We start from the raw sequence: 13,000 nt of genomic DNA on the forward strand, positions 1-13,000 counted from the left end.
TTTACCTCACAGGGCTGTTGTAATAAATGAATTGGTACACGTAAAACAGTAGAGTACATGTCACATAGCAAATCCTATAAAAGTACTAGTTATTACAACTAACATATCAGTTCTCAATATATGCCCAACCCTTACCTGGTACATTATATAACCTTAAACATAAGAAAGTAATCATGGAAGTAAATCCTTGAATGAATTCTGGTATTTTAAGCCCATTTCATAAGACCAATAATGTTGACGAATCTACTCGTATTCACACAATACTTCTACATATACCATGGTCTATATGAGGGGTTGAAGCAATAGAAAATAAAATGCAAATCACAAGATGTCCATTAAAATAGTCTATCTTTTTCCTTTGACAGCCATTAATTCTTCTTAAAATGTATTGAGAAATATTTTATAATAGATATACAAAAGGGCATAAGCTATAACTAGAAAACACTGTATAACTGTTATAGATTAAGAAATAGAAAATTACCTATGTGGGAAAAATAAATCCCTTGTGTATCACTACCACTTCCAGAGGCAATCATTATCCTGAATTTGTCATTACAATTCCATGGATTTCTTTGTATTTTTGCTGCATATGTATCCCTAACTAATATTTAGAATCTTCACATGTGTTTCATCTTCAGAGAACCAAGATTTTTATTTCTCTCTTGTTCAAGAAACAAGAGAAACATTTTTGAATATTTCAGCAGCTTAGTTTTTTGTTTGTCTGCTTTTTATTTTCTAAGTTCAACATTATGTTGATGAAGACCCCATACAAGTATGTGCAGAGTCAGCTCATTAATTTTCACTGCTGCGTAATATATTACAGTCTATAAATTAGTCATAATTTACACATCGAGTTTCTCCTCATTAATTTTTTTATGTTTTGCTACTAAAAACAATGCTGCAATGAATACTCATGTGCCTGTTTTCTTGTGCATCTGTGTTTCTCCAAATTATGCTTTGAGAAGCATAATGACTGATTAGTGGGTTAAGCACATCTTCCCCCTTGCTGAATATCACCAAAGAGCAGTTGGCTTCCCACAGCAGTGTATATCGGTTCCCATTGTTTCACATTCATGTCAGCCTTTGGTATTTCAAGGATTACTGTATTTTTTTTTTCAATCTAATGAGTACAAACTCTACTATTTCCTGTGATCTGTGATCCTCACAAGAAACCGATAAAGACACGCTGTATAGGAAATGTAACAAACTCCAGCTATAGTCTAATATAACATCATAAATAGGAAATAGCCAGACCCAATGAGACAACTGCTGTGCCATTTCTTTCTCCCACCAACCCAACTATAGCAACTATTTGAAAACATAGATCGGCATAGGCTTCTGACTCCAGCATCAATATCTGCCTTAGCTGGGCTGAAACACACCAAATTCAGATTTACATGGAAGGAAAAGCATCTACATACAGTGCAGGGGATTATAATGGGCATGCAATTCTCATTTCAGCACTGGCTTGGGTACTTTCACCTTGAATTAAATATAAATATGTAGTCACTTATAAATATCTTTTTCTCACCTTTAAGACAACTCAGTCCATTGGGAGCGCCCTCAGAGACCCAAGGCACCAGTGGGGCATTTTTACGAACCCCAGGCTCCCTCTGCTGAGGTGGAGATGACATCCTACGTGCTCCTCGCTTACCTCACGGCCCAGCCAGCCCCCACCTCAGAGGACCTGACCTCTGCAACGAACGCTGTGAAGTGGATCACGAAGCAGCAGAACGCCCAGGGCGGTTTCTCCTCCACCCAGGTTGGTGATTTGCTGAAACCTTTTATTTCACCTTCAGGTAGCAAAAGATTTGAACAAAAAAGAAACAAACACATCCAAGAAGAAAAAAATACAGGTGACAATAACTTGAAATGAGGAAAAGTTTCAGTATCCAAGGATAATGAGAAATAAAAGCAAATCAAAGTCAAAGAGAGCCAAAAGGAAATGCTCAGAATTCCGGCACCCCATCGCTGTGTTATTATCCATCTCCTATTTCCCATAACAACACTGCCTTCCTCAAGCAGCAGTGAAGCACCAGCAGAATGAAGGCGATGTCTCCTGCCATTCTCCTGAAAGCTCTAGGGTCTCTTTCAAACTGTTCAAAGGAACTCTACTCAAAATCCAACAACCTCTCCTGGCAAATCTCTCCATCCTTAGGTCCCCTTTAATAGGCTTTTTTCAAAACTACACATTTTGTGCTTCCCCTATTCTCTTGTCTGTTTGTTTGCTTGTTTTTGAGACAGAATCTTGCTCTGTCACCTAGGCTGGAATGCAGTGGTGCAATCTTGGCTCACTGCAACCTCCACCTCCCGGGTTCAAGTGATTCTCGTGCCTCAGCCTCCCGAGTAGCGAGGATTACAGTCATATGCCATCATGCCTGGCTATTTTTTTTTTTTTTTTTTTTGAGACAGAGTCTCGCTCTGTCGCCCAGGCTGGAGTGTGCAGTGGTGCAATCTCGGCTCACTGCAAGCTCCGCCTCCCAGGTTCACACAATTCTCCTGCCTCAGCCTCTCCGAGTAGCTGGGACTACAGGCGCCCGCCACCACGCCTGGCTAATTTTTTGTATTTTTAGTAGAGACGGGGTTTCACTGTGGTCTCGATCTCCTGACCTCGTGATCCGCCCGCCTCGGCCTCCCAAAGTGCTGGGATTACAAGCGTGAGCTACCACGCCCGGCCCTGCCTGGCTAATTTTTGTATTTTTAGTAGAGACGAGGTTTTGCCATGTTGCCCAGGCTGATCTTGAACTCCTGAGCTCAGGCAATCCACCCGCCTTGGCCTCACAAAATGCTAGGATTATAGGTGTGAGCCACTGCATCCAGCCCCCTATTCACCTCTTAATACACAAACATTTATTCATTAGGAGCATAAAGAACTGTCTTTATTCATCCAACCTCCTAAATCTAGCTATATAACCATGTATCTGAACAATTCATTGATATGTACACAGCAGAGAATTTATCTTCAGAGAATTTAGATGTTTGCTTATATACCCTAAAACAGAAAAAATGTGACAAAATGGCATTCCATCCTATTTCCATTGTATTAATCTTTTATCATATGAATGAAAAAAAACTAAGTAATTTTGTTAGAGGTTACCATTCATTTCTTAGAAACATATTATTTGAAGGAGGCCAACCAGGTTTAATGTTGATGAGGATACATACCAGCAGACATTCACTGGGAACAGGAAATCATCCAATAAAAAGGGAAAGTCAAATAAAAATGTCATTAAATCCAGAAGATAATTACAATATTCATCTTTTATTTCTTTTGGAGAAACTGAAGCATGACTCTGCTCATGGCTGCAAAGAACCTTGGGTTCTCTCCAGGACGCTGACCTCAGCAACTGAGCGAAGTTTAATATGGGAGAGAGCCCGACTGAACTTCGCTTGGGTGGTGGCAGATACGACCACAGTTGTCAAGAAAGACATGTTAGCAAATAGCTGATGCCAATAACCGATTACCATTCACATATATTTTCCACATTCCATGTCCCACATATACTTACGGAGAGAAGAGGATCAATTTTCTGATAAATAAAATAAACATGTAGGGCATACAGTCCAAGGTAGATATGTGAATGTTATGGTTCTTCAACAATCTAAAGATTATAATCAATCTTGAAATTAGAGCTCCAGTATTTAAGTAGTGAGGGAAGTAGGAAATCAAAGTCCCTCACATGGGTCTTTGAAAAATATCTCAGCCCTCAAAGCCTTATAATGCCCAATGGGTTCTCTCACTCATCTGTCTCTTCCAGGACACAGTGGTGGCTCTCCATGCTCTGTCCAAATATGGAGCAGCCACATTTACCAGGACTGGGAAGGCTGCACAGGTGACTATCCAGTCTTCAGGGACATTTTCCAGCAAATTCCAAGTGGACAACAACAACCGCCTGTTACTGCAGCAGGTCTCATTGCCAGAGCTGCCTGGGGAATACAGCATGAAAGTGACAGGAGAAGGATGTGTCTACCTCCAGGTGAGACTCCTGGGCAGGTGAGGAAGGACAGAGGACACATGAGGACAGCAGCTGTCCTCACTGAGAAGTCCTAACTCAGAAAACAATGGGGCAAATCAGAGAAAGTATTAGGGAAGTGGAGAGGAATTCTGGGAAAGGGCAAAAAGCTGATTTTGTCTTTGATGTTCTATAGACATCCTTGAAATACAATATTCTCCCAGAAAAGGAAGAGTTCCCATTTGCTTTAGGGGTGCAGACTCTGCCTCAAACTTGTGATGAACCCAAAGCCCACACCAGCTTCCAAATCTCACTAAGTGTCAGGTAAGACCTTCTGACTGTATCACCTAATCCTAAGAATAACCACCTGTCTTCTTACTGGAACTCCTCTTTAAGTAAAGCAGTGCAACAGTAGGTATTTGCACTATTCGCAAAAAATGCAGTGCATTCTCTTAAGTTGATATAATATAATTTCTCAATGATGGGGTTTACATTGTCCATCCAGGATCTATTATTGTGCAACCTCATTGTTTAAAGGGTAATAATTTCCCTCAATAACAACTAAATAAATATTACCCGTTGCCTCTGACCTGAATTCCTTGTTATGTAATGAAATCCTATATTATTCTTGCTTTATTGAAGACAGAGATGAAGAATTATTGAAAAGTTTGAATAGAAGGAAGTAGTGACTCTTTAGTTAGAATTCCTACTGGCAATAATAAATCTCAGGTTATATATGATATAATTAATTTGGGGGGAAGATACACTTATATGCGTCAATATTTAAATAGCTGAAGATCTGACAAAAAATTCCCTCTCCACAAACGTATTATAACTTGGTTGGAGATACTATTCAGGAAAAAAGTTAAGACAAAATATATGTAACAAATAACTAGCATACATCAAAAAGAATGAGATCATGACCTTTGCAGGAACATGGATGGAGATGGAGGTCATTATCCTTAGCAAACTAGCACAGGAATGGAAAACCAAACACTGCATGTTCTCATTCGCAAGTGGGAGCTAAATGATGAGAACATATGGACACAAAAAGGAGAACAACAGACACCAGAGCCTACTTGAGGGTTAAGGATGGGAGGAGGGAGAAGATCAGAAAAAAATAACAATTGAGTACAAAATTTAGTACCCAAGTGATAAAGTAATCTGCACACCAAACCCCCATGACACGAGTTTACCTATATAACAAACCTGCACATGTACACCTGAACCTAAAAGTTAAGTGTATATATATATTTTTTTCATTTAATTTGGCGCATATATATGCCAAAAAATAAATTAAGCAGTCCAAATTTCAGATGCAAACTCTCAGGGACAAGATGTTAGGTGTTTCTAAGTGTGTTGTTGAAAGCCAGTGTTTAAGTAAACATTATAAATTATTGTTGTTTTTGTAAATAATGTAGACTGAAATTTATTATTCATAATATACATCATTTTGTCAGCTGAAAGAAAATAAAATTAAATATAAATAAAATAACCAGCATACATTAGAGGTCACAAACAGCCTGTGCATCACTTGTAGAGCTTTCTTAAAATGCAGATCCTCAGCCAGGTGTGGTGGCTCACGCCTGTAATCTCAGCACTTTGGGAGGCCAAGGTGGGCAGATCACCTGGGGTTGGGAGTTTGAGACCAGCCTGACCAACATGGAGAAACCCCGTCTCTACTAAAAATACAGAATTAGTTGGGCGTGGTGGTGCATGCCTGTAATCCCAGCTACTCGGGAGGTTGAGTCAGGAGAATCACTTGAACCCAGGAGGCAGAGGTTGCGGTGAGCCGAGATCATGCCATTGCACTCTAGCCTGGGCAACAAGAGCAAAAAACTCCATCAAAAAAAAAAAAAAATGCAGATCCTCAGCCCCCATACACTAGAAATTCTGATTCATCAGGTCTAGAGTAGGACCTGGTCTCTGTGGCTCTAACAGGCTTCCTAAAAATTCTGTACTCACCACTTTTACAAACCACTGGGATAAGATATTTGGGAAGACTTACGTGTACCTTTTAGAGCTGTAGAATGCTTAACATGGACATAGAAGAAGAAAATATTTAAAAACACAGAAAACCCTAATCCTTTCCTCCCCTGGATCCTCAGTTACACAGGGAGCCGCTCTGCCTCCAACATGGCGATCGTTGATGTGAAGATGGTCTCTGGCTTCATTCCCCTGAAGCCAACAGTGAAAATGGTAGGTTTACCATAACCCCAGAACACCCTGTTTGATTTAATGTTGTATGTATCCCCAACATAAGACAATACAATATTAAAATACTATTAAAATCAATATCAAAGCCTTATGCTTTTTCCAAGCTCAGAAATATAATCACACATGTTTGTAGGAATGCTCACCATGTGCAGAGCCCTGCGCTGGGACCCATGACTACAAGAAAAAGATTGTCAGCAGGTTCCTGCTTTTCAATTTCTTCTTAGCTTAGAATTTCGCTAAGAAGATAGAACATATGAACATGAACCAGTGAAAAATATGAAAATGACTGATTGGCATAAACTATAAGTATTACAGAAGTTAAAAGAAAAATAGAGCAAGCAAAACAGAAAAAAAAACTCCTTATGAAGAAATAAAAACTGAATTGAACTTTGAAATATGAGTAACTAGCAAGTTTAAAATACTTAGCTCTCTTTTCTTCGGATAAATAACTTTACACATGAGCCTTGTGTCATACTAATATTAAACCCTTTATGCCTTTCATTTTTAATTGTATTACATTATATCTTTCCTTACAAAAAGCATTTGAAGAATTCTACCCTCAGGGCTATCTTGGCAATACAAAGTATTTTTTCTCTGGATCCCCCAAGGGTTTCATCTATTTATTAACATTTGTGGTATTTCAATTTTCTTCAGCTTGAAAGATCTAACCACGTGAGCCGGACAGAAGTCAGCAACAACCATGTCTTGATTTACCTGGATAAGGTAAGAGAACTTCCAGTCTATTTGCAAAAAAACGTAGATAATAATCCTCTAAGGGAACATCTGGGAAGCTAAATGCATTTTAGAAGCATCACTTCCATGCTAGAAATTTGAGAATTCTAATGTTAACTCTAAAAGAATGTTCTCCTCTCCTTTATTTATATTTCACCGGGGATTACGGGTAGAAATGGCTTATTATGATCTTGGGATATGAATATTCCTAAAATCCCATAAGCAAGAAATCTTCACAAAATGTGTTTATTATGTTGACAAGTTATTTGGCTACCCAGTAATATAAGGAAGTAGCCCTTGTGATTAGTCAATTATTAGTTAATTATCAACATACTCAACAACAATATGAAAGGGAAAAAAACTGTCTCCACAAGGACTTGAACCATAAAATAATAAGACCAGTTCACCAGTAAACCAATCTGATTTTATAGATATGTGTGGTAGGAGAGTTTGTTCATGCATATGTTGAGGGGAATTATTGTTTACAAATTTTATGAAACTTAAGCCTGGAAAGATCAACCTCTTAGATGCCTCTTTGAGTCTACACAAGCATTCCTGCAAGACAGAGAAATCAAACTATACCAAATCTCTGGATATTAAAAAATGAACACAGTTAGTCATCCAATAAAAAGTACATATCATTTACCCCCATGAACAGAGCTATGTATTGGCATTGACAGAGGTATATGTGTTATGTTAGTTATTTAAGAAATAATCTGGAGAATTTATCATCCCCTCTGAGAGATTTCTGCACAATTTAATTAAGGACTCTATAGTGTGCTCTAGGATAATAAAGCTTTTCCCCAAAAAAACAGATGAATACTTAAACTAATTCAAAGAGAGAAGAAAGCTTCCTGAAAGGTCATTTAAGTGACTTTTGCTTTCCAGGTGTCAAATCAGACACTGAGCTTGTTCTTCACGGTTCTGCAAGATGTCCCAGTAAGAGATCTGAAACCAGCCATAGTGAAAGTCTATGATTACTATGAGACGGGTGAGTGAGAGTGATTTTCACACAGAAATATTTAATTCCTGATCACAGAAATTCAGGTTTGGGAGATGTGTTGGGCTATTTATTACATTAAGTAATTACATTATCACTTCATTTTGTCTCCATCGAGTCTGATGCTCCTCTTTTTGTCTCTTATACACACATTGTAGAAACAACCTACATTATAAATATATCAACTACTAATATAAACACCTGTGGGATATTTAGTTCCATTTTCATCAGATAAATAGACTGTATGACAATATGAGATTTAAGTAAGTAGAACATCTGAAGAGTCCTTCAGGAGTTTATAAAAGAAAATATAAAACACTGTATTTGAAAGGAGAATATAAGGTAACACAATGCATCAAATGAATGATGCTAATGTTTCTGGTACAATACTGTTCTTCCCACAACAAACTCCTTCCTTGGCCTGTATCGCACAGATGTTTTCTTTCTTCCTCACTTCATGTAATGATTTCTGTTTTGTTGTTGTTGTTGTTGTTGTTTCAGATGAGTTTGCAATTGCTGAGTACAATGCTCCTTGCAGCAAAGGTAAGCCGCTCACACTCCTTCAAAAGGCAGTCAGAGCTCCTTCAGCTTGTCTCCTAAACCTTCTCCTTCATAAAAGCCGGGTAAATATTTGTCAGAAACATCAAATTACTCACACTGCACATCATGATAGAAAAACACATTTATTGGAGAGGGCCGCTGACTCTGTCAAACCTCAGACAGCCCATAGGATTGCTTACGGGTAATGATTTGGAATAGATTTGGTTTCCCACGGTACTGATTAGGTTTCCTTGGGCACTATGCTACCCAGAACTAAGGGAAAGAATACCCTCTGCTCATGGAGACCCAAGTCTGTCTTAATTTTTTTTCTTTCCAATATCACAGATCTTGGAAATGCTTGAAGACCACAAGGCTGAAAAGTGCTTTGCTGGAGTCCTGTTCTCAGAGCTCCACAGAAGACATGTGTTTTTGTATCTTTAAAGACTTGATGAATAAACATTTTTTCTGGTCAGTGTCTTTCCCTGTTTCCTGTCCATTCAATAAATATCTTTTTACATTTCCATATGATTCCCAATAGAATACCAAGATAAAACTTAAAGGAATCAAGTGCTGAAGGACTTCAGAATACAAAAAAATGATACAATGATGTTGGTCTGAGTAGGCTTCATGCAAGGACTGTGGGGAAAGAAGAAAATATTGGGTTATGTACTGGGAAAGCGTAAAGTGTGTTTGGTTATGGGAATACCCTATGAAAAACCCAAAGAGTGAATTTTTATGAGAAAATAAAAAACTGACTTCACCAGAAAAGACAAAAAGTCTTTACATTAAAATGAAGTAGAATGAAATACAACATTGAAACAGGTCATACTGAGAGGCAAGATAATTGGGACTTGACCTGAATTGGGAGTTATGTGTCCTATGTTACACCAAAATCTGCCACTGATGACAGTGAGCAGTCAGTTAACCTGGGGTCTCAGATTCAATAATAGATGAGCTGAAAATAATGAAGGGAGGATTCACGCAGAACCAAGTTTTCTCAGAAGAATGAATGTGTATGACTCAAAGTCCAAATAGGGGTATTATATTGGATCATCTTTCTTCTGGAGCTTTGAGCCAGGATTAAAGGATAGCTGTAAAGTCAAGGAGATATTCTGATGAAGAAATCAGTTCTCACAACATCTGGTTGATGTCTGATGATGTCTGATGTCTCACATCTCTTTAGTCTATTTTTAAAATATATAATTTTCTTTGCAGTAAGCATTGCAACATATATTTCCACTCTATGGAAGGAGAAGCAAAAGCTTCAGGAGTTTTTGAAGTAGGAAAGGTTAAAGCAGGAGGATTGAGCCAAGAGAGTCCGAGGACAATCGTAGGACTCCTACTCTTCATTTGGCACAAAAATGACAATGTTTAGTTAGGCAGAAGGTGAGTATGGATTGTATAAACTAAGAACTGGAAGAGACTTTGCAGTTCAAGCAATCCTTAGCTCTGTCTCCAGGCTAGACAAAATAAGAAATAAAAGCTATCACTTCTGTGTGGTGCTTATAGAATAGAATTAACATATCAGCATTATGGGATCTTTGAGGTGTCGCTTTCCTGGCCAGTCTAGTGGCACCTTTGCCTGAGTTTTGCTCTGGGCCCACTGGGCTGCTTCCACCCACTCACACTTGCTACCAACCTGGATCCCGGATCCAAGGGAGACTAAGACGGGTGGAGCACTCGTCTTAGTGTGCGAGCAAGCATGGCCACTGTGCAGCCACACACACCAGCTGCTGCCCAGGTTGGGCAGCTCCAGGTGCCAGCACAGGCTCTCCGTGAGATGGCTGGACTAGGTACACAACAAACAGCTTCCCCCTGGACCAGGCACATCACAAGCAGCTTCCAACAGTGGCACTGGGGAATGCAGTGATGCCAACCAGGGCCCCAAAGAGGGAGTCACAGCCCGGGCTCAAGGAGCTCCCAGGTCTGGGCTCCCCAGACGACCGCAGCTCTTCTCTTGCTATGGGGAGCAAGGGGCATGTTGCAGCCCTATTTGTGTTACAGCTCTTTTAACCTTGCTGTCTGGCTCCTCAGCTCCTGCATCAAGCAGACAAGTGGAGAATGAGACCGATGAAGAGGAGTATTATTGAGCAATGGAAAAGAAGGATAAGGAAGATGAAGAGGAAGGAGTTACTAGCTCATTTCCACAGCAAGGATGTCCTTTCCACAGCAAGGGTGTCCCAACTAGTGTTCAGCTTCTAGCAGAAACGAGACCCTGGAGTGGCTGGCTCCTCTCTGCAAACAGGTCTTCCCAATGAGTGTTCAGCTTTCAGCGGAGAGGAGGTTCTGGAATGGGTAGTTTCTCTTCACAGGTAGGTCATCCATTGTCTTCCCGTCCTCTCTTCCAATCTAGCTGAGTCTGGGGGATTTTGTGAGCCTCAGAGGGGAGGAAATGCATGTGGATTGGTCCATGGGCAGCCATGAGTACACCCAGGGAACAGCACCACAAGTTACCTCTCTGGTCTGCAGGCTTCAGGCCCTCCCGGGCTTGAGGGTGGGACTTCACTGGGGACCCATCCCCTTCCACCCAGGAACCTGTCTGCCTCCTGCTCCCAGGCTGTTCATGCCAAGGGGCACCTGCAAGCCAGTGCCCAGCTGTCTTCAGACCCCTCTCAGCCTCCCTCCCATGCTTGTTGGTGCCCAAGTTCCAGAGGGGGCCGAGACGGCAGGGGCTGGCGTGTCAGCACTGTCCTGAGCGTGTGCACACTCGGCCAGGTTGTGACAGTACCCAGGCTCGGCCCGACCTTGCTCTGAGATCAGAGCGGGTGCTAACAGTGGAGAGAAGCCAGGCAGCCGGAGCAGGCACCCTCGAGCCCGCAGTGGGCAGGGGGCTCTCCTGGGCCTCTGAGAGCACAGAAATGTCCACAGCCGCTGCAGGGTGGCTGCAGCTGCACCCTGGGAGCTCCCCTGCTCCGCCAGTTCGGAAGGGGCGGGGCTCCTGCTTGTCCCTCGCTCACCTGCTCCTGAGCGTGCACGTCTGGTGGCGCCTCCTTGCAGCCTGGGCTGATGGGCAGGGGCGCGGGGGTGAGGGGAGTGTTCCAGGTCCCCCTTGGGCCCGGGACTGTGTCCAGGGCAGGGATAACGTCGCTGCAAGTTCTTCCCGTGGCCCCGGGGCTCAGGGGCAGCCCAGGACTCTCCCTCGCCAGGCTCACGGCCCTGCCCGGGGGGCGCCTCCGGGAGCAGATCACGAGCCCTGGGGCCCAACCCTCAGGAGCGTCTAGCTCGGCGGTCACCCCAGTGCCGGGAGGACCCCGGAGACGCGCCCCGGGCGGCCCTACTCAGAGCCTCCTCCCAAGGCCCAGGAATGCGGCGCTGTCGGGGGTTTGCGCGGTGGCCACACCGCTGGCAGGGTCCCCAAAGCTGGCCCGCTCCCACTTCCCACCCTGGTCCCGAACCCTGGGCCCAGCCCCAGCGCGTTGTGTGCGAACACCGCACCGCCCCGGACCCAGCTCCGCCTTGGGGCCCCTCTCTGCCTGCTCCTCCGTGCCCGACTACACTGCTTCCCCTCCGGCGGGCGACTCAGCCCGGTGCATCGCGGCGGCTTCCAGGGCGGCAGGCTCCGGGGGGATTCCCGGGGCTGGCTCCAAGGACTGTTCCCCTCCTCCCCACGCCCACTCCGCGGCGGCGGCGGGCGAGAGCGGCGACGTAGGGCCAGGGTCCGGAGCGGTGGAGGCTCCGGGCCGCGGAGCAGGTCGCCCCACCCGGCAACGGGAGGATGGTGGCGGCGCGGTTGGCTGCTTTGGGGTCTCAAGACACAGGTGTCCCACAACAGCCACTGCCGCTCCAGCAGCTGCTCCGCCGCCGCTACCCGCTCCTCCCCGCTGCAGCTGGCGTGATGGCAGCGGCAGCTCTGGACGCCCCACTGCTGCCACCATCAGCCTTGTGAAATAGGTACTACCTTAACAAATGAGGAAATTGAAGCAGAGACATGTAATTTGCCCAAAGTTACTAAGCTAGTAAGTGACAAAGCTAGAATTCAAGACCAAGAAGTGTAGCTTCCATGCTCCTAACTTCCAACCATGGAGACACCTCAAACAACTTCAGACAAAAAGGCCAGGAGAAAGTATATTTCAGAGCTTAATAAACATTATAATTAGCTGTCAAATTAAGTATCAAGCCAGGGCACAGAATATAAAAGAAATCAGAGTATGGCTATGAGAACAAGACAACAGGATTATAATTTTATCACTTGGTTCTAGTTTTTTTCTTTGTTCGTATGGAAATCGTTACTGAAAAGGTACTTTAAGGATATGCTTGTTGCAAATCATTAGCTGTATCACTGACCAAGAGTGTTTATTCCTGAAATACTAACTGATTGCCTACCATCTGCCAGGCACAATATCCCATGCTATAATACAAAATTAAACAAAATAGGATTCCTCCCTTAGAAAAAACTCACCGCAGAGTAAAAAAAAAAAAGATACACATCTGGGTCATTATAATGATCAGGTGCTAAAGCTATTCATTGCCCCAGCGGACTGGAGATACAATGGCCTTCTCAAGTTTTGGGGTATTACACTCAAATTCATATGTGATACTGGAGAAAGGGCCTAATTAC

At 42.9% G+C, this 13,000-nt stretch overlaps 1 protein-coding gene and 1 pseudogene across 1 annotated transcript in view; both read left to right on the top strand.

Annotated features, from left to right (window-relative positions):
* Positions 1 to 8,914, top strand: part of A2M (alpha-2-macroglobulin) — a 52,098-nt gene extending 43,184 nt beyond the window's left edge. Inside the window, exons 29-36 of the mRNA XM_055280728.2 lie at positions 1,539 to 1,762; positions 3,759 to 3,977; positions 4,150 to 4,277; positions 6,062 to 6,152; positions 6,825 to 6,893; positions 7,791 to 7,893; positions 8,404 to 8,445; positions 8,788 to 8,914. Of these exons, the coding sequence (XP_055136703.2) occupies positions 1,539 to 1,762; positions 3,759 to 3,977; positions 4,150 to 4,277; positions 6,062 to 6,152; positions 6,825 to 6,893; positions 7,791 to 7,893; positions 8,404 to 8,445; positions 8,788 to 8,804 (893 nt within the window). The 3' untranslated portion in view covers positions 8,805 to 8,914. The remainder of the gene's footprint in view (positions 1 to 1,538; positions 1,763 to 3,758; positions 3,978 to 4,149; positions 4,278 to 6,061; positions 6,153 to 6,824; positions 6,894 to 7,790; positions 7,894 to 8,403; positions 8,446 to 8,787) is intronic.
* Positions 8,915 to 11,636: 2,722 nt separating this feature from the next.
* LOC129481916 (putative uncharacterized protein encoded by LINC00612) lies at positions 11,637 to 12,278 on the top strand (annotated as a pseudogene).
* The last annotated feature ends 722 nt before the right edge of the window (positions 12,279 to 13,000 follow it).

The sequence above is a fragment of the Symphalangus syndactylus genome, chromosome 5, assembly GCF_028878055.3.
Source record: "Symphalangus syndactylus isolate Jambi chromosome 5, NHGRI_mSymSyn1-v2.1_pri, whole genome shotgun sequence".
In the NCBI taxonomy this organism is placed as follows: Eukaryota; Metazoa; Chordata; class Mammalia; order Primates; family Hylobatidae; genus Symphalangus; species Symphalangus syndactylus.